At 34.0% G+C, this 20,512-nt stretch overlaps 1 protein-coding gene across 1 annotated transcript in view; it reads right to left on the minus strand.

Moving 5' to 3' along the window:
* Positions 1-20,512, minus strand: part of EYS (eyes shut homolog) — a 710,358-nt gene that overhangs the window by 656,117 nt on the left and 33,729 nt on the right. The window contains exons 3-5 of the mRNA XM_072333503.1: positions 12,615-12,808; positions 11,449-11,576; positions 6,468-6,582 (exon numbers count right to left, since the gene is read on the minus strand). Of these exons, the coding sequence (XP_072189604.1) occupies positions 6,468-6,582; positions 11,449-11,576; positions 12,615-12,808 (437 nt within the window). The remainder of the gene's footprint in view (positions 1-6,467; positions 6,583-11,448; positions 11,577-12,614; positions 12,809-20,512) is intronic.

Genomic DNA, 20,512 nt, shown 5'->3' on the forward strand with positions numbered 1-20,512 from the left:
GTTAGGAAAAAAAAAAAAAAAATGTTGTGAATGAGTTCTTTTTACACAGTGCAAGAAGTGGAATGCATTTTTAATCTTCATTTATACTTTCCATAATATGTGTGAAAAAGAAGTAATAGGAAAAATATGTCGCTATTTGAAATACCCTGCTTGCAAATGCTATAGGGCTGCACCTTCTTCTCCCACAGATTCATTTCTACACAAAGTTATAATTACCCTTTGGACTCTCTAAATGCTGTGCCATTCACTGTTTGAAACCAAAGAACTCTGTCTTTTGTCTCTCTGCAAAGAGGAAACACTACTATGTGTGCAAGCTAACAGTCTTCAAATCCTCAGATCTTCAAATACTTGCCAGAGGTAACTGGATTCTACATCTGTTGAAATGTGTTTCTGTTGCCCATTCCACTGCTGAACCACTCTTTCGTAGAAATAGTGTTTCCTAACGTCCAGCCTGAATCTCTCCTGGCACAACTTAAGGCCATTCCCTCTAGTCCTATCACACCCAGTTCACTACAACCTTCCTTCAGGTAGTTGTAGAGAGCAATAATCACAGAATCACAGAATTATCAAGGTTGGAAAAGACCTAAAAGATCATCCAGTCCAACCATCACCAATACTTCCCAGCTAAATCATATCCCTCAACACAACATCCAAATGTTTCTTGAACACCTCCATGGTAGGCGACTCCACCATCTCCCTGGGCAGTGCATTCCAGTGCCTGACTACCCTTTCTGAGAAGTAATATTTCCTAATGTCCAGCCTGAATTTCCCCTGGCACAGCTTGAAACCATTCCCTCTAGTTCTATCACTGATTACATGAGAGAAGAGGCAGAACCCCAGCTCACTACAACCTCCCTTCAGGAAGTTATAGAGAGGAATAAGGTCTCCCCTGAGCCTCCTCTTCTCCAGGCTGAACAATCCCAGCTCCCTCAGCCACTCCTCATAAGACCTGTGCTCCAGACTCCTCAGACCCCTTCGTAACCCTCCTCTGAACACGTTCCAGAGCCTCAATGTCTTTCTTGCAGTGAGGGGCCCAAAACTGAACACAGTACTCAAGGTGCAGTTGCACCAGTGCTGAGTACAGAGGGACAATTACCTCCCTGTTCCTTCTAGTAACACTGTTTTTGATGCAAGGCAGGATGCTGTTGGCCTTCTTGGCCACCTGGGCACACTGTCGGCTCATGTTCAGCTGAGCATCAATCAGTACCCCCAGGTCCATTTCCTCCACAGGGTCCTCCAGCCACTCCACCCCAAGCCTATAGCGCTGCCTGGGGTTGTTGTGGCCGAAGTACAGGACCTGACATTTGGTCTTTTTTAAGCTCATCCCATTGGCTTCAGCCCAGCTCTCCAGCCTATCCAGATCTCTCTGTAGGGCCTCGCTACCCTCAGGCAGATCGACGCTCCCCGCCAATTTGGTGTCATCTGCAAACTTACTGAGGGCGCACTCAATGCCCTCATCCAGGTCATCAATAAAGATGCTGAAGAGGGCAGGCCCCAGCACTGAACCCTGGGGAACACCACTTGTGACCGGTCTCCAACTGGATTTAACTCCATTCACCACTGCTCTCTGGGCCCCGTCCTCCAGCCAGCTCCTTACCCAGCTGAGAGTGTACCCATCCAAGCCCCAGGCTGCCAGCTTCTGCAGGAGAATACCGTGGGAGACAGTGTCAAAGGCTTTGCTGAAGTAGACCACATCAGCAGCCTTTCCTTCATCCACCAGATGGATCACAGGATCATAGAAGGAGATCAGGTTTGTCAAGCAGGACCTGCCCTTCATGAATCCATGCTGGCTAGGCCTGATCCCCCGGTTATCCCACACCTTCTACATGATCTTCCTCAAGACAATCTGCTCCATAACCTTCCCTGGCACTGAGGTCAGGCTAACAGGCCTGCAGTTACCCGGATCCTCCTTACAACCTTTCTTGTAAATGGGAGTCACATTGGCAAGCCTCCAGTATTCCAGGACCTCACCCGTTAACAAGGATAAGTTCTCCCCTGAGCCTCTTCTTCTCCAGACTGAACAATCCCAGTTCCTTCAGCCACTCCTCACAAGACCTGTGCTTCAGACCCCTCACCTGCTTTGTTGCCCCTCTTTGAACATGCTCCAGGGTTTCAGTGTCTTTCTTGCAGTGAAAGGCTCAAAACTGGACACAGTACTCAAGGTGCAGCCTCACCAGTGCTGCGTACAGCGGAACAATCACTTTCTTGTTTCGGCTTGGCAGCACTATTTCTAATGCAAGCCAGGATGTTGTTTGCCTTCCTGGCCACCTTCTGAAATGCGATAGTGGAATGTGAGATACACAATATAATAAAATATAATCAGAATTGAAGCTAATAAGTCAAATAAATGAGAGGGAGTGTGTTTGAAAACTGAAGACTTTCCTCTAAAAAGTAAGTTAGTAGTTTTAAAATATCTGTATACTACAAAACTCATTCTTTATGAATTTTCAATTTTTTTTTTCAGCCTCATTAAAACAGTTTTCATTGTAGAACTGCCTGCCCATGGATATGTCTTCTACTGACAATCACAGAATTGTGTCCACACAGAAGTGCTTCTATCTTTGATGAGATGGATTGTCTTGCTCTCCATCAATAGTGTATTGAGATCTGATGTCAAATATCTAACTTGAAGTTGTTTTAATTGTCACTGAACATCAGAAAGCAAACACTGGTAGTTTTTCCTAAACATGCAACACTGAATTTTCCTTTCTTAGAACACTTTATTTTTCTAAGTAGCATAGAAATTTATCAAATTGGCATATTAATGACACAATCATTCTCTGTAGTCATGTGCACATTTCAAAGGAAATTCATATTTCTACTATACAGTCCTGACTTTAACAGTATTCCAAATCGTGACATCATGTAGCAATCTGTTGGGTGCAGAGGCACAGTGCACCTGTCCCATGGTCTCTAGTGGTCTCACCTGAGTTCTGACTCTCCAAGAGGAAGATACACTAAGATGAACAAGGTATTACAATAACTAGACCACTAGAACACTAGCAATAATTCCCAATTTATAGTTACTGTTATATTTGGCAACTCATTCCATTTTAGATAATTTGATATCATTTACAAATATCTAAAAAGAGAAAAAGAACTGTGGGTATTGGTCGATGCTTGGCTGAACATGAGCCAGAAGCATGCCCAGGTGGCCAAGTAGGCCTATGACATCCTGGCTTGGATCAGAAATGGTGTTGCAAGCAGGAGAAGGGATGTAATTGTCCCTCTGTACTCAGCACTGTGAAGGTCTTTTAAGGAGTGGTTAAGGGAGTTGGGATTGTTCAGTCTGGAGAAGAGGAGGCTCAGGTGAGAACTTATCACTCTCTATAACTATCTGAAGGGAGGTTGTAGTGAGCTGGGTGTCAGGTTGTTCTCATGTAACTAGTGATAGGATGGAATGGCCTCAAGTTGCACCAGAGGAGATTCAGACTGGATGTTAGGAAATGATACTTTTCTGGTCAGGTACCAGAATGGGCTGCCCAGAGAGGTGGTGGAGTCACTGACCCTGGATGTGTTCTAGGAGGATTCAGACACTGTGTTGAGGAACATGGTTTAGTAAGAACTACTGGTGATGGATGGACAGTAGGACTGGATGATCTTGTAGGTTTTTTCCAATCTTGGTAATTCTATGGTAAGTAAAATTTTTAAATATCAACAACTGCTTCAAAGATTTTCAATACTTTAAGATGATAAAGTAAGATTTTACTGATCATTTAAATATTTAAAAGCTCAGTTTACATGTTTTTAAAGATATATTTTATTTTAAAATACCAAAGATTGAGCTATGAAATAAATCGACTTCTGTTACAGTTCTCTTGGAAGCTGGCCATAACATAACAGCAATAAACACTGTAGAATCTCTTGCTTCTTCTGAGGAGGGAGGAATGCTACAAAATGCAAAACATTTGACTATCTGGAAGTAAGAAATCTTCTCTGCATCAATATTTTTATTGCCCTAGATTCATGAAAGCATGATAAGGAGGTAGGTTGTTTTCCTTAAAAATGAGTTCCCTTAAATTAATTATTTTGCTTAATAGGAGAACTGTAGCAAAAAATATTTCTCCATCTCTGTCCATCTGGTTTTCTCAACAAGTGAGTTATGTCTGATGTGATCTGTTTTCATTAAGCTATGCTAACTACAATTAATTATGCCACTACACACTATTTTTCTATTGATAAATCCTATATAAATGTATACTTCATTACTTTGGTTCCCAGGGTGATGGAAGACAACAGAAAGAACAAAGGATTTTCCTTTATTTACTACTACAGCTGTACTCTGAAATATGCGATATGAGAACTAAATGTATAAGAATTTGAGAACATGGAATATAGGGAGGTCAGTTTCCTAAGAAGTAGCAATTCTATTATCTGACACAATGGCATCATAAATAAATCTTCTTGTAACTAAGTATCTCTAGAAGAAAATTAACATACATAGTCAGACATATTTCTTACTAGATGCAGAAGTAATTTTAAAAACTTATGTAAATAAATGAGTGTAATAAATGTAAGTAGAATAGTTATTTGTATTATAATCACTCATAATTAATGATAATTTGTAACAAAGGATTTGTGCCAATAAAATTATAATTTTGAAAAATACAACTTTACTGTTTCATTTCTGTTTACTGCCACTGAAACTAAGCTGGAGAAGAATTTCAAATCCAAAAACCATGTATAAATTAGAAGTTAAGTTCAACAGCGTGATTTTTTTTTTTAATTATTCTTTTGTCTGTCCACTGTTTAATCCTCTTATAGAAGTACTTAGGGAGGTGATGGAGTTGCCATCCCTGGAGGTATTTAAGATACATGTGGATGCGACACTTAGGGACATGATTTAGTGATGCACTTGGTAATTTTAGATGATAGCTGGATTGATGATCTTATGGATGTTTTCTCTTATTCTATACCATATCACCATATCACTCAGTACTGTAAATAGTAGAGTATAAACAAAATAATCCAGCATTTGCGATGTCAGCCCATTTGCTTGCATTGTATAACCTAATCAAGTATCTGCTAAGGGAGTATCACATCCTTATAAAGATGAGATGTGTTTTATTTTTATAATATGAAACCATTTACTTCCAAACACTTATTTTTCTTCTTTCTTATGTTTTATTAAGGGTTGGAAGGTGTGCTGGGGTTGGGGGGGGGGAAGGAAGGGGGGGGGGGGCGGAGAAAGGGGAAGATGCTTTTTAATATTTGTTTTGATTGTTTGCTTTCCTAAAACTTTTTATTTTCCTTTTGTTCTTGATTAAAATGAATTATGATTACCGCCTATGTTGTGCACGTTGTACTCAGTGACTAATTATATTACCTTCGTATTTTAATTGCTATACTGTATACTTTTACTACTGCTTGACAAAACTGGGGAGAAGATGCAAATATCTGAAAAGAACTAAAGACAGTATTTTTGTCTTGAATGTCACTTGTGTATCATATGGGTAAGTTAACTGTGAGATACAAACACCTATAATCAGTATACTCTTTTCTTGAATCCCTTTATTTTAGGGCAGTGGAACTGCTTTCTGCTTTTTCGATCCACTATCTACAGTACACAGGGGCAAATCCTTGGGTACTTCCTGGCCATCTGTTTTATTCTTCTGTGGATAGACTACATACAGCATACTCAACAAAGAGATAATAATGTTATTCTAGAAGTGTATTCCTTAATACACTATTAGTAAAACACTCTGCTATTCAACATTTTGCAAATTGCCTCATGTTACAATTAAAACATGTTTAAGTACTATTATCATAGTTAAAGTATATTTACAGACAGTACATAAATTCTTCCCAAAGCACAAATGTTAAAATAACTTTAATTAATCAGTATTCAGAATTTAGTAGATACTACATACCTATTTGTTTCAGTAAGAAAAAAAAAAATTAATTAATTTCTCAAGTTATCATTTACATGTATTTGCTTCACTTAACTTTGTCATGTTCATAAAGTTTTGTTAAAGATCTGCAACAGATCAGATTACGTATCTGTAGAAGTGCAAGCATCTGAACGAGTTACAAGCCAAAATAAATAGGTACTCCTTTCAATTAAGGTCAGAGATCAAGGGAAAGGACAAGACACAGAAACTGAGAGATTGTGATGTAGTCAACAGTGATATGAGTCTGATTCTTAGTGACACTATAAAAGTTCACAGCAGTATCTGACTTAGAGATAATAGCATTGGAACAAAATTAGCTGTATATTCTTTTAACTATAAAAATACTCTTCAGTCTTCTTACTTGACAAAACATAGTCTCAGTAGAAAAGTAATAAAAACATCCATATAAACTCAGTGAATAATCCCTGAGTTATTGATCTAAATGAATAAAATAAATAACAAACACATAAACGTATGTCCCTCTTGCATCTTAGAGTAATGAATGTATTTCCAGGTCTGGTTGTCTGAAGCAGCTTTGGAGCACTGAATTAGTTTAACATGTATTAAATTACTTACAGTGAATCCTCCAATTATATTAAGACACAATCCTTCATTCAGACAGTTGATGCTGAGCAGCCTGCAGTAGTCAATTACTTCCTCACAGTTCTTTCCCGTGAATCCTGGCATGCAGCTGCAAATACACCAGTGTATTTTAGAAGGCTTGGATTTTAAAAGTTAATTATATTTAATTATGTTTTGTAATTCCAATAAACAATGTTTTTGCAGTAGCAGAATAGAATTCATAACTTATTAAAAATAAGCAGAACAGGTTTTCAAGCAATTAAAATCAGATTCATGATTTTGGATATTTTTGCTTCTCTGTAGAAGATTCTTTTCACTGAATAAATATTTTCATTCCAATCCTTAATATAATCTTTCATAAACTAAAACAATCAAGAATGAGACAAGATCTAATAAGAAGCTAAAAAATTACATTTTCTAAATCTATTAGAAAGGAGAGGTTAATTAAACCATCAGATATAAAAAAAGAGAAATGTGATTGTAAATGAGGTTTAAAATAGCACTGATTATTGCTAATGAATAACTAGTGTGTCAATAATGATAAGCTTACATAAGAGGAATTGATTTAAGGGACATATGCACAGAATAATCCATGGTTGTATTTGTTTTTTACTTAACTGTATTCAGTAATTTGTTTACAGGTAAAATGTAATATTCTATTTTCTGACTTTTGGTTCTATGTGCTGTGAGTGGAGATATGCTTCTACCATAAGAGCAGTCACAGTGTTCCTCTAGTCAAGGGTGCTCAAAGCCCTATCCAGCCTGGCCCTGAATGCTTCCAGGGAGGGGGCATCCACAACCTCACTGGGCAACCTGTTTCAGTGTCTCACCACCCACACAGCAATTCTTCCTAATATCTAGTCTAAATCTATCCTCTTCCAGTGTACAGCCATTTCTCCTAACCCTGTTGCTACATGTCCTTGAAAAAAAGTCCCTCCCCAGCTTTCCTGTAGGACCGCTTCAGGTACTGGAAGGATGCTATAAGGACCTCCTGAAGCCTCCTCTTTTCCAGGCTGAAAAGCCTAAGCTCTCTCAGCCTGTCCCCATAGGCGAGGTGCTCCGTTTCTCTGCTCATTTTTGTTGCCCTCCTCTTGACCCTCTCCAACAGCTCCATGTCCCCCTTGCACTGGGGGCCCCAGAACTGGACACGCATAATCTTCAACATAATCCTCAGTCCTCTCTTAAGAATTTCTGCATACAAGTCCTATACCAAATCCTACTGCTATCATTTAATATATAGAAAATAGATATGTAGCTATATATAGATAATATAAAGGAATATATAGTCAAAACAAACAAACAAAAAAGTGATATGATATCTTTTGTTGTAATTGTTTAAATCACACTTAAAACTAAAACAGAGTAACAATTATGTTTGTTTTACTTATTTGTTTACAGCTATGATTTGGAATCAGATGGGAGAGATCCTGGTACTCCTGGTTGAATTTATTTGTCTTATCAATGAGTGTTTCATAAAGTAGATAGTTCACTATTTTTTAAATCTGCTTCTTCTAATTTGTACGTTTGAACATTCTTCATAGTTCTGCTTTGGTTGTTTTGTAATGGACATGACCATGTCAGAGGTAAATGAAGGCAAATCAACAGAAAAAAAAATTGACAATAAAATGGCAAAGATGACACCAACAGAACAAATGTTCACAAAACATCCTTTCGTATTTTTTGTGACTTTTTATTGTTCCGAGGAACACAAATAACAAAAGAAGACACAAACCAAACAATCACAGTTAATTGTGATGGATATCCTTGCTCATTGCCTATTTGAATTCACCTTTATTTTTGACACTTACGAAAAAGATGTTGCTATTAGACTCTTAGCACAAGGTTGTACTTGATATGAAGACTGAATGAATGAACTTAGGATACAATATAGTCATACATCATATCCGAAGTGAAGAAAATTAAGTTGAATCTCTTTGTTTATATATTTAGACTGGAAAACAATTACTTTCTCAAAGAAGAAAAGTAGATAGAAGCACAGATGCTGATGGATATAAACAGAATGCAGCCTGAACATAAGGAGAAGCAGATAAAAAAGGGACTGCAAATGTTATGGGCAAAAAGGTCAAGTATATCATAAATGTTTATCTGTGTAAGTTAAGTGTTGTTGCATTTATTTAAAACACTAAAATATCATTTATATGGATTATGTCACAGTATTACATTATATAAAACACATGCAGCTTTTTTCAGCTGTAGTCAGAATTTACGGTAATTAAAAATAATTACCAAAATTGAAACAATATTTCAATTTAAAACTCTGAATGACCAGCTCCCATCCTCCTGAAAAAAGCAGAAGTATTATTGGTAGGTCTTCTTCAGGTAAAATGCATTATAAAAACATGACTCATGCTCCCAGGAAGCATCATAGTCTGCAATGTAACAAAACTGAAATAGTTAAACCACTCTTCTTACAGGCCTTCTGACATCCTTATTTATCTTAGGTAACTAATGAAAGATGTAGGTTTAAAAAGAGAATTTTGAATCCTGAAAATAGAAAAATCTGCTGACAGTTGGACGTCCCTGAGAACTCTGCACCTCCTCTGCATTTCAGTGCTCTGACTTTGGCAAGACTGCACCTCTCCCAACTAAGTTACTGAATCTGGTCTCCTTGTGAAAAAAAATACCTGACATAGTCCCTCAGAATGCTTTCTCTCACCTAAATAATTCCTTCCAAGTATACTGGTATAAATATACATAAAATTTGTATTTATTATGTGTTTGGGATTAAGTGGTCAAAAAACTGATTTTATTTTCACAGGGAAAAAAAAAAAAAAAAAAAAAAAAGTTACTTTAATTTATTAGCAATACACTGTTAAAAAACTTGTGATACTCAGGGAAAACAAAAACAAAAACAAAAACATAAACAAACTTGGAGCCTTCAGGGACTGAATGTTACAAGTAAAGCTGAGTACTGAAACTTATTTCCAGTGTAAACATTTTTATCTCATTTTAAAATCTGCAGTTTTAGTATTTACTTAAGGACAAGTCTAGGCTTTCTCTGTACTTCTTTGCAGTGCATTTTGAGATCCATCAGAAAATGCTTTATCTTACCTATCTTTGGTAACTCACTTTGGAAAGGATGAGTCACTTTTTGGAGTTGATCTCTTCCTTTACCAAGAAAGCCCAGTGTCTAGCATGGATGTTAGGGAACATCATGTGGAAAGAACACTAACCAAAAATTCTACTTGAATAGTATGTTCAGTGCCAGGCCCGTGATATTTTACCAAACTGATGTATGTTCACTGTTCCTTGCCACATTCACAATGTTTTCTCTAAGCTGTTAATCACCTTTCAAAATCATTGTTGGTGTTAAAAAAACAAACAAACAAACAAACAAAAAACTTAAAAACTATGGTATTTCTCAAACTAGCTTTCTGCAAATGTGACATTCCTGTCACACTGTCAAACGTGCTTTACAAAGAGCACAAAAGTTTGCATGAATGATGCACAGCTATTAAAGGTAAAAATTTCAGCAACACTGCTACTAATGGGATCTTAGTGTTTTATAATAGTGGTAAACAGGCCTGTACCTTTTTAGGGCCCCAAACTTAAACATCTGATACCTACCTTTAACAACATAATTTAAGTGGTTCTGTTTATAATCAATATAAATGGCTTGTTAACTGTCCATTTTCACTTTCCATTATATTGATCTGTATAATGTCTGCCACTCTTAGTCTCCTAAACCATCATGTCTTTCCATAGTTACTTTTATTTACTGCACTCAGTGGTACAAGGTTCATTGTAAATTATCATCTCCAGCTGTGCTTTATTGAAACTATAAACTATTAAAAGTACATTACAAACAGGGCCATGATTTTTTTCTTTGTTATTATTATTATTACCTTTAGAAACAAAATGCGAGCTTTAGGCAACAGCTCATACTAGTTCAGACAATAGTTCTTACTAATTCATGCACAATTATACTGTGTAAAAGTCTGTATATATAATAGTGGACTATTATATATAGTTTATGTAGTTAATATCTTCTATCTAGATCTAACATTCTGAAAAATAAATGAGTACACTGTCATTGTATGCTACATATTTATAAGTGAATGCCGATATCTGTATATGTGCGGGTATGTATGCTTGAATATATATAGGTGTACGAATAAAAATATTTATCTTTGTGTGTGTGTGTGTGGAAAGTTGTAAACATAGCTCTACACACACTTAAATTCACAGAGTTTTTAGCCAAATTTTTTATGGACTGTGAATTCAATGTTCTTTATTTCTGTTATGTATTTTCAGGTTCTAAGTTCATTCATACTGTGTTCCCAGACTTCTGTGTAGCACAGATTTCAGTTTCCTACTTTTATGTATGTCTTAAGATTTGAAAGTTGTTTGCTGTGTGTCAGTGATGCTTAGCAGAACTTATTTTAAGGCAAGCAGATAAAAGCCAAGCAAAAGAGAAGAGAAAAAATTGTATTTCTCAGTTGTGAAAGAAAATGTCTATAACGCTATTTGAAATGGAATAAAATTATATACCTGTTGGAACACTTCTGTAGTTTGCAAGAAGAAAACTTTCATTGTGGTCTTTCTGAATAAAGCCATTTTTACATGGTTCTTGAAGATCAATCTAAGAACTACTAATGCATGCCTGTGAATTAGGAGTGACTACAGTTGTCTTAATCCTTTTAGAAACAAACATAAGCATCAAATCACCTGAATGAGAGTAGCATCTGTAATTTAATTGCGTCATTTGTTCTCAGAGTGTCACAGTCTATATATTTATTCATACAGAATTAATGACTAAGGAATTTATACATCATTAAGTGCTTCTTTTGATACTGCAGTAGTTTTCAACCGTTGACCACCAAAATTAAGAAAAAAAATGTTAAAATGAATTTAGTTTTATTTGCATTCTCTGCAACTGATGTCTTTTCTTTCTGAAATCAATGGCATCAAGTGATCCAATGAAGTACTGAAACAAATTGATTTCTAATCTTACCGGCATTTATAGTTCTGCTGTTGAGATACACATGTGGCATTGTTTAAGCAAGGCAATAATTCACATGGATTCAGTATTCTCTCACAGAACTTGCCAGTGAATAATGGCAGACAGCTACATGCTACATCCTGTAGAAGAAAAGGAAATTGGTAATAACCATATGTTGTTATCAAGGAATAAAATGTTAGCATTTACTTCCATTATTGCAGAGATCCTAAAAAGGGCATAGTAAGCAGTCTACATATACATAACAAAAAACAGTTCTAGCCCCAGATAGGTTTAAAACATAATTTAGGACAAGTGGGATAGGCCTTCCAGCAAAAATAATACTGGAGTTGGGTTTGGAACTGGAAATATTCCAGCTCTAAACATATCAGGCTTTGTAAAGCAGCTTTATATTTTCTGTATGTTTTTTGTCCTTTCTATATTTGTTTCAGCATGAAAGTCTCTATTAAACAGTAGCAGTACATGAGGTATATCAGATATCAGAATACTCAATAACAGAAGGAAAGAAAATCATTTGTATTTTTTTCCCCTCAAAATGTGAAAGATATTTGCCAGCTACTGTAATCAATACTTTACACTGAAAGAACTGTAAGTTATATTGCAACAAAATATTTATTAGAGCGAATACACTAACTCTTATTTTTCTTTACAGTATAATGCCCTTTACAGGCATTTTCATATTAGAAAGTAAGCAAAATTAAATATGGGTTTTTCTTTTCCCCAATGAAAATCACAATTTACAAATTTTAGATATCCATCATATTTTTAAAAACTTAGATGTCTCTTATTCTTTCTCTTGTAGATGAGCATGTATCACACTGTTAAGTGAGTCTTTGAGTTCTCCTTTTACTATTTTGCTTCTCCATAATTAATGTTATTTACAATGGTCTTGCTAATGAGAGAAAGCTGGCAATAATTATATATATATATATATATATATGTACATATATATATATATATACACACATATATATATACATATATACATATTGTTGGAAAAGCAACAATAAACAATAAAGATGATTGTACTGTATTTTAAATCCTATTTCATTGAAGAAAGATTAAAAAAGAAAGAAAAAACACTACTAGCTTCTTAAATGATATCCAAACATCTCAACTGAAAATGGGTTCAAATACAGATCTCTGAAGTTTATACTTACATTTGGCAAATCAATACATGTACCTCTGTTTTGACATGGTCTTGAATAACACTCATTGATATCAATTTCACAGTTGTGACCAAGAAAACCTGCTGGACAATCACAAATATATCCAGACTGATTATATTGGCATATGCCACTGTTCAGGCATGGCTGAGATGCACAAGGGTCACCAGGTTTCTCACAAAAAGGACCTAAAAAAACAAACATAGGAAATTAGAGCGTGTTTGAGAGAATGATACTTCTTAGTATGCCCATAAGAATTATGTTGTTACCATGTTGTGTTTGACTATTATTCCACATTAATTCTATTTTTTTAACTGGAGAAGTAATTACTTATTTTGTTTGTGGATTAGATGCAAGGCTCAGCCAAACAAGCATGAGCGACCACCTATTTACACCCCATCACTCCTTTTGTCATCCATCTGTGTTTTTCGATATTTTTACGTACATCCAGCTTTCCTAAGTGTTTATCACTACTGATCCCAGTTTTCTCACATTCATTCACAAACTCACTATTTCTAATAGGGTGATCCAGATAATCTTAGCTTTATGTAGTATTACTGATATTGTTGCACAGACCATGTTGACCTTGAAAGAATATAATCTCCAAATTCTCAATCCTCCCCCCTACCTTATCTGTGAAATTTGTCTCATTAAATTTTCCCTTGACCTTCTGTGAAATCCATTCACCATTCATGGTACTATCTGTAATTTCTGCCAGTTACTTGCTCAGCAATAATGTTTTCAGTAATTTCTCATGTTCTGTCCAGTATTTTCTTATGTTCTGTTCAGTTACTGCAAGCCCAGTTAGGGGCCTCCAAATCTGTCTGCATACTCCAACAGTTATGAGCTGCCTTATTGTTTTGGGCAATTTTTTATTTTTTTAATGGTGCAACAGCAAAGACATACAACAACTATAGCAGATTGAATCTATATTGCTCCAGAACAGGTCACTCGGGCCCAGGATGTAGTAATCAAGAATACTTCCACTTACTTATGCAAAATCATAAAACAAATTTGATTTTTTTTTTTATATCCAGTACTTTGATATTTTGTTATGAAAGAACTCTTATTTAAAATCTTTTCCATGAAATTTGTAACATGCTTACAAGTTACATCAGAAATACTTTTCAATTATTTGCTGTAGCAACAACATTAAGTTCATAATAAATTTATTTTGATGTAGTAGTCAAGAGAAATAAAAATAGACATTCATATGGTAAGCTGCATTTTTAAAAAAGATTTGTTTTCTTGAAATGGTAAAGAAAATGCTTTTAAACTCAGAATTTTAAACTGCTAAGAAAATTGCTAATTTGTTATAAACCAATTTGTAGATAAACGTGGGTCACTAAATAATTTTCTTGCCAATATATACTAGCCATATGGAACAATTGTAAGTATGTGCAACAACATTTGCTAGATTCCAAATACCATAATCAATCTCTATTATACACAAAAACAGCCGATAGAACAAACACCTTCCTAGAAAATACCATTAGTAGAAAAAGGGTCAAACAACATTTTCCTTTTTATCACTCACTCCATTCACTGGAACCAGTTGTTTCAGTAAGGCAAAATAAATCAGACTTATCTTTAAGGATATATCAGAGGATATTCAAAGAATCCTTTCTGAATTTGATTATATCTCTCATCACTATAGTAACAAAATTACAGTGAAATGATATAGCAGCTTGTAGATGTTAGGGCTTGCTAACATGAAAAACCATGAATTCCAATGCTCAGGATGAGGCAAGAATGAGGCCATTCTCTGGTATTAATTATGTATGAGAACATTTGGAACAGAAAGTGAGGGGAATTATTTCTTATTATTTGTTTTAATATTCTGTCCTGTTATTCTTCAGAACAATATTGTAACCCAGTAGCACTCATAGATGATTTTTGTATGGAAACTAATATTATACATCAGTACTTACCCGATTTATTTTTTCCTTTGATTTGAGTACATCTGACATGTATGAGTACTCCTGACTCACCCACATTACATAACTGCAGAAGGCAAATCATCAGGGACTCAACTGCACTACCGAAACACAGATAACATAGCTCCTCAACCCAGATGAATTACTGGTTTGTTCTTTACATTGTTTCTACCCCTAAAATCTAATCCTCAGTGTTATTTTTCCACCAGAAACATACAAATTTTCTGAGCCTTTTTATAAAACTGGGTATGATTATTAGAACGGTGAAAGGCTAAATGAACAAAGTAACACAGTACAATGAAGACCAATTGAGGAGGGGAAAAAAAAAAAAAAAAAAAAAAAAAAGAATGAAAGAGTCTCATTTTTGGTGGTAACACTGTGTTCATTTGTTGCAAAGCGAGGGAAAAGCAATTATTCTGCTAAAAAGGACATAGTGTAACTTTTTTTTTTTTTTTTTTTTTTTTTTTTTAAAGGGAAGATCAGAGCATGGGAGGAAAGAATGTATGGTTCAAGAATTGGGGAAAAAAAAAAAAAAAAAAAAAAAAAAAAAAGCAGCAGAAACCTTTTAAACTTCTTTTTTCCTTGGTGTCATCATGCAAAAAGGAAAAAATATGTATATCTTTTTGCTACTTTGGAAGAAGAGTGCATTTAAATTTGAATTGGGAGCCAATTACCTAACCAAGTCAAAAAGGATCAGTTTTAAAGAGAAGGAAGCAGCTACTGTAATCATGATCTAAAATACAAAACATAACTTCAGTAGATCTATCAAGAGTAAATTCAATAAATACCAGTGGTCTAACACCTTTTAGGTAGAGTTCAGTGCTGAACAGGAATGTTTCTTTAATCATTAAAGCTATGCCTTTGGCGTTTCTCTGCTTTATAATATACTATATTATTATTAAATACTATATAAAATATAATGTATTATTATTATATTTTATATAATATATAAAATAATATGTTCATAATATGTGAAAAGTAAGAACAGTGCTTTTTTACCTGAACATCTATGCCTGATGAGTTTGACAAATCAAGTCAACAAAAGAAATTCTGAGGAACCAATATTTTGAGCTTCTTATTCTTTAATTCCCAAACCTGATGTCACATTCAATATATTTTCAAAAGAAGACTGGAAGGTGACTTGATTACAGCTCTCAGTGGTACAAAATGTCAAGCACTTAAGGGCTTTCTAATTCAGTGGAGAAAAGTGTAACAAAAACACTTGTCTGAAGAGAAAGTTGAATCAAATAAAGTTGGAAATGCCTCACAAATTTTTACAAGTGAGTTATCTGCAATAGACTATCATGAAGAGACTGTATTCTATGGTTGTTGATGTTTTCATGTCAAGGCTAGATAGTTTTTGAAAGACTACACTTTAACCATATATAAGATAGAAGTCTTAGTATGTAGGTAAGCACAGCCATATAAAATCTGGCCAGAACAGATGAACTTGTTCTCTAAATGTAGAAATCTTTTAATCTATTTTGATTTGAACAATCTACAAGACTCATTAAATATTGTGTAAAATTCCTACAAATTTCCTATTTAAAAGTTCATTTTTTTGCTTTTTTGCCTTTACATGTGAATGAATAAATTTCTTCACAATCTTCGTTTGAAAAAGTCATGTAATAGCAGCTTCTTGTTTGTTTTGTTTGTGTGGCTTTTTTTGTTATTGTTATAATTTAATTGCATCCCTAGTATGCTAGTGTTTCATAATTTCAATGCTATGGTTGAAAGATCATTCACTAAAAGTCAAAAGAACATTGTTGGTATGTTTGATAAAGATCGATCAGTTGATTAAGATACTATATAGTGCCATTTGCATAAATATACTGATTAACATAAATTAATCTCTATATATTAATTTGATTCTCTCTGGACTTTGTATTTATATAAGCATTTCTCTTCTTAGGGAGAGAAAGTAGCAATATACGTAAAAGATCATATTAGGTTGCTATGCTCTGATATGATTTCAGTACTTTTGTTTTGTCATTCCCCTCAGGAAAAAAAAAAATAATAATAATAATTAAAAAAAAAATCTAAGGCAGTGTAAAGCACAGTAGAAGATTTCAGGAAACAGCATAAACAGCATATATTACGCCAATATTCATTCACTTATCAGTACACTAGTTGGAATGAAGAGATAATATTTCAGGTTTAGCATAAAAAAGAACTATTTAGTGGTAGATTGATTTATTTTTGGTTTTGATGAAACAAATGTCTTCTAGGAGTTACAATTAAAGACCAAGATACAGTGTAGGCAGCAAACAACAGAAAATCTGTGAATGCTGAGAAACAAGATAACTCAAATATTAAAAACTGTTAATATTTTAATATGCTTAGTATAATAACTGAAATTACCTAAACCCCCTTCATATATCATACCCTTCTTATGTCATATCATTACTAATGCTCAGTACTCTTTTTCACTTTAAAACTAACTCCAGAATAAGGATCTTTTAATCTGAGGACTAGAGGATTTTAGTTGATTAAATGAAAGCATTTCTGTAATTAACTTAATCCTTATTTGCACAGCTCAGTTAGCAGTTCATTGTAATTAGTCTAATTCATTTCCCTCCTTGCTTTTACTTCCATGAGTTTCATTAGTTGCTCTTTCTTTTAAACACAAAGCTGAAATGGATTTTACTAATTTTCTGCAGAGAAAGAATATACTTTGTTTCTATTTAGAAAAACAAAAACAAACAAACAAAACAAAACAAAACAAAACAAACAAACAAACACTGCAACACAAGCTCTTGTCTCTCACATATCCAGATTCTGAGATATAATCATATGCTTCTTAGGAATCCAGCTTGGGACTGCTGCTCTTCAACATCTTTATCAGTGACCTATGCAGTGGAATAAAGAGCACTCTCCAAGTCTGATGACACTAAGCTGAGTGGTGCACATGATACAACAGAAAAAAGGGATGTCATCCAGTGGGACCTGAACAAGCTTAAGAATTGTGCCCATATATATATATATATATATAAAAGCATGGGCAAAACAGCAAGAGTAAATTGAATAGAAAGAAAGCAATCACAGAAGAAAGAAAAATGTTAAATGACTAAAATGGTATATATCCTTAGTCGCTCGTGTCACAGGGATGTATATTTACTGATATTCAAGAGCTGCTGTAAAAAAATAAAAACATTTTTCAGTGAATGATAGGTTAAAAAAATCTTAAAGAAAATAAACTTATTTAGAACAATTATGATCCAGCTTTTTCTACTTTATTTTCTGTATTTATGGCCAGCTAGAAATGAAGAGCAACATCCCTCCTGAAGAGCTTAATTATATGGGAAAGGAATATGCCTCAAGGTGTGTAAGTCTATTAAATTCATAATGAACAAGGTGTTACTTAAAACTTCTCTGGATGTCTATTAAACAACAACAACAAAAACCCACAACCCTGAAAAGTCCTGAACCTTTCTGTTGTTTGTGAAGCAAGAAAACCATATAACCATCTTTTCAGTTTAATGGAGTCATTACTGGTAGTTTCAATACTTCATAATGACAATGATTAGCTGCCTACTGAAGTCCTACCCTGTAAAATATTCTTAACCCTTTCTTTCAAATATATATATATATATATATGTATGTATGTATGTATGTATACATATATCCATGATATTTCACTCAGCTAAGGAAGGAAGACTGTGAGGGAGGAAGAGTTTCCTAGTAAAGCATCTAACATGCTCTACTGTAATCATGATGGACATGACAAGCACTTGCACAGATTAAAGAAAATGCTAAATAACAAAAAATAGCACCTTAACAATCCAATCTGTAATTGAAGACATCAAAAAGCACTTCCAAAATATGTCCAAATTATTAACTGTAAAAATATGTAGACTCACCAATTATTCCAGAACTGACCCACTTAAAAAGTATCAGAAAGGTCCTGATCTTGAAATGCTATATTTTTTTTCTATGGAATATCTACTAAAGAAAGTTACACGGGTATACTTAGGTGATATTATCAGCAAAAAAAAAAAAAAACAAAAAACAAACAAAAAAAAAAAAAACCAAAAAAAAAAAAACCTCTTCTTTACAGTTACTTTTCTACTTTTCTCAGATTTGCTGATTTGGCAGCCAATGCAGGATGAGGAGATAGTTAATCAATATATTAATTGAAAGGACTTACTGTAGGTCAACAAAATAAAAAAAAAACCATTCACAAATTAGCAAACCTTATAATTTGGTACTACTGTGACAACAATAAGTTTCCAAATATTTTTATTACTAAAAAGACTACAAGATGGCTTATCTCTAATCATTACAGAGTAAGAAATATGATATACTAATTAAGACATAAACGTACAGGTTAGATCATAAATATTTATTCTTAAAATAATGGTTAATGGAAAATTTAAGTTTTCAAAATTTAAACTGTTTGAGATTGAGATGAAGTTAGCTCTTTATTAAAATTCTGAAGATCTTTTTAAAAGTTTGATACAATTAATGAAATTTGTAGGAAAAAAAGGGCTTTTGTAGACCAAACCTGACTTTTTATTTGCTTGTTTATTCCTCTGCTGCTTTTTATCGAATCAATAAATGTATTTTAACTTCCACCAGTCTTTCATTACTTGCAGATTTTGATCCTCACTGTTACAAAACCCTGAAAATTAACATTTTTTTAACTTAATTTACTTGATCAATTGATTTTCTTCCAGACTCTTCTTGCTTAAAATTAAAAGGGACAAATGCAAAGAGGTATAAACTCTTCAGCAGGCTCTGAATGCCTTTTTGATGAGATTTATAAGATATTGGCCAAAACTGCTCCAAAACACTCACTCTTTGGGACATTCTATTTTATAAAACATAAACTGTTCACAACATGAATAACAGTCTTAGCCATATTATGTGCAATCTTGTTATTTATGATTGTTAGTACTTACCTTTCTAATACTGTACAATTAGAAGAGACTTTAAAGAACACAGAAAAACCTGAATGATACTTTTGAAAGTGCCTGAATGGCTTGACACACAAAATAAATGTGCTATGTGAGATATCCCACTTAGAGATCGCTTCTAGTAAAGTCAGACAATTTCACATCTTAAAATAGCTTGTTATAAAGTAGTGTTGGCAGCTCAATATTGAATTTTAAATTTCATTTTTGAGATGAGTTAGCTACTTTGATATTCTGTGAAGCCCCATTTTCAAAAACAATTGAGGTCCCTATAGAATGGAAATTCTATTCCTGCCACACAGAACATGGTGATAAATGACAGCCTTAAATAGTGCAAAGCACATTTCAACCATATGTTTTTCAAAAGTGCTTGTGAACTATGTGCTAGCAGGTTTACTGAATTCTCCATAATAATTTATTCTGCCCATCTTCTTTGTCCTTTTTTTTTTTTTTTTTTTTTTTTTTTTTTTTCCCCAGTGCATCTTTGAATCTATGAGATTTACTATGTACGTTTCATAGCACAGTTCTATTTAGTTTATTGATGGAGCCTCAGGTAGCATATAGATTTGTCATCAATGAATGTAGCTGCAGTTCAGGGAAATACACACTGAAATTAATAACAGTGAGAGTATTCTATATCTACAAAATTAAAGACAGTTTTAGAACGAATAATGACAAAAACAAATAAACAAAAGGAAACAGCAGAAATAACAAAAGAATTTTAACAGAAAGAATGATACATTTTAGAGAAATAAGTCTTCCTCTCTCCCTGGAACAGAAGCCACAAAATAATTTTAAATGCAATTCACAGATTTATGTTATTCTATTATTCTGTAATTGATGAGACATAAGGTCTCATATGAACTTACATTTTTTACCTGCCTATGCTATATGAAAAAATTCCAGAACGCTGAATCTTTGATTAAGCATTTGAGTCAAAGAATAGTTACTACAGTTATAAGAAACACATAAAAGAGAAGTTTCCGTTCGTACAGACTTAGGGTAGAAAGAAACAACTGAAGACATATACACCTTTCTTTGG

The sequence above is a fragment of the Excalfactoria chinensis genome, chromosome 3 (genome assembly GCF_039878825.1).
Source record: "Excalfactoria chinensis isolate bCotChi1 chromosome 3, bCotChi1.hap2, whole genome shotgun sequence".
NCBI classification, from domain to species: domain Eukaryota; kingdom Metazoa; phylum Chordata; class Aves; order Galliformes; family Phasianidae; genus Excalfactoria; species Excalfactoria chinensis.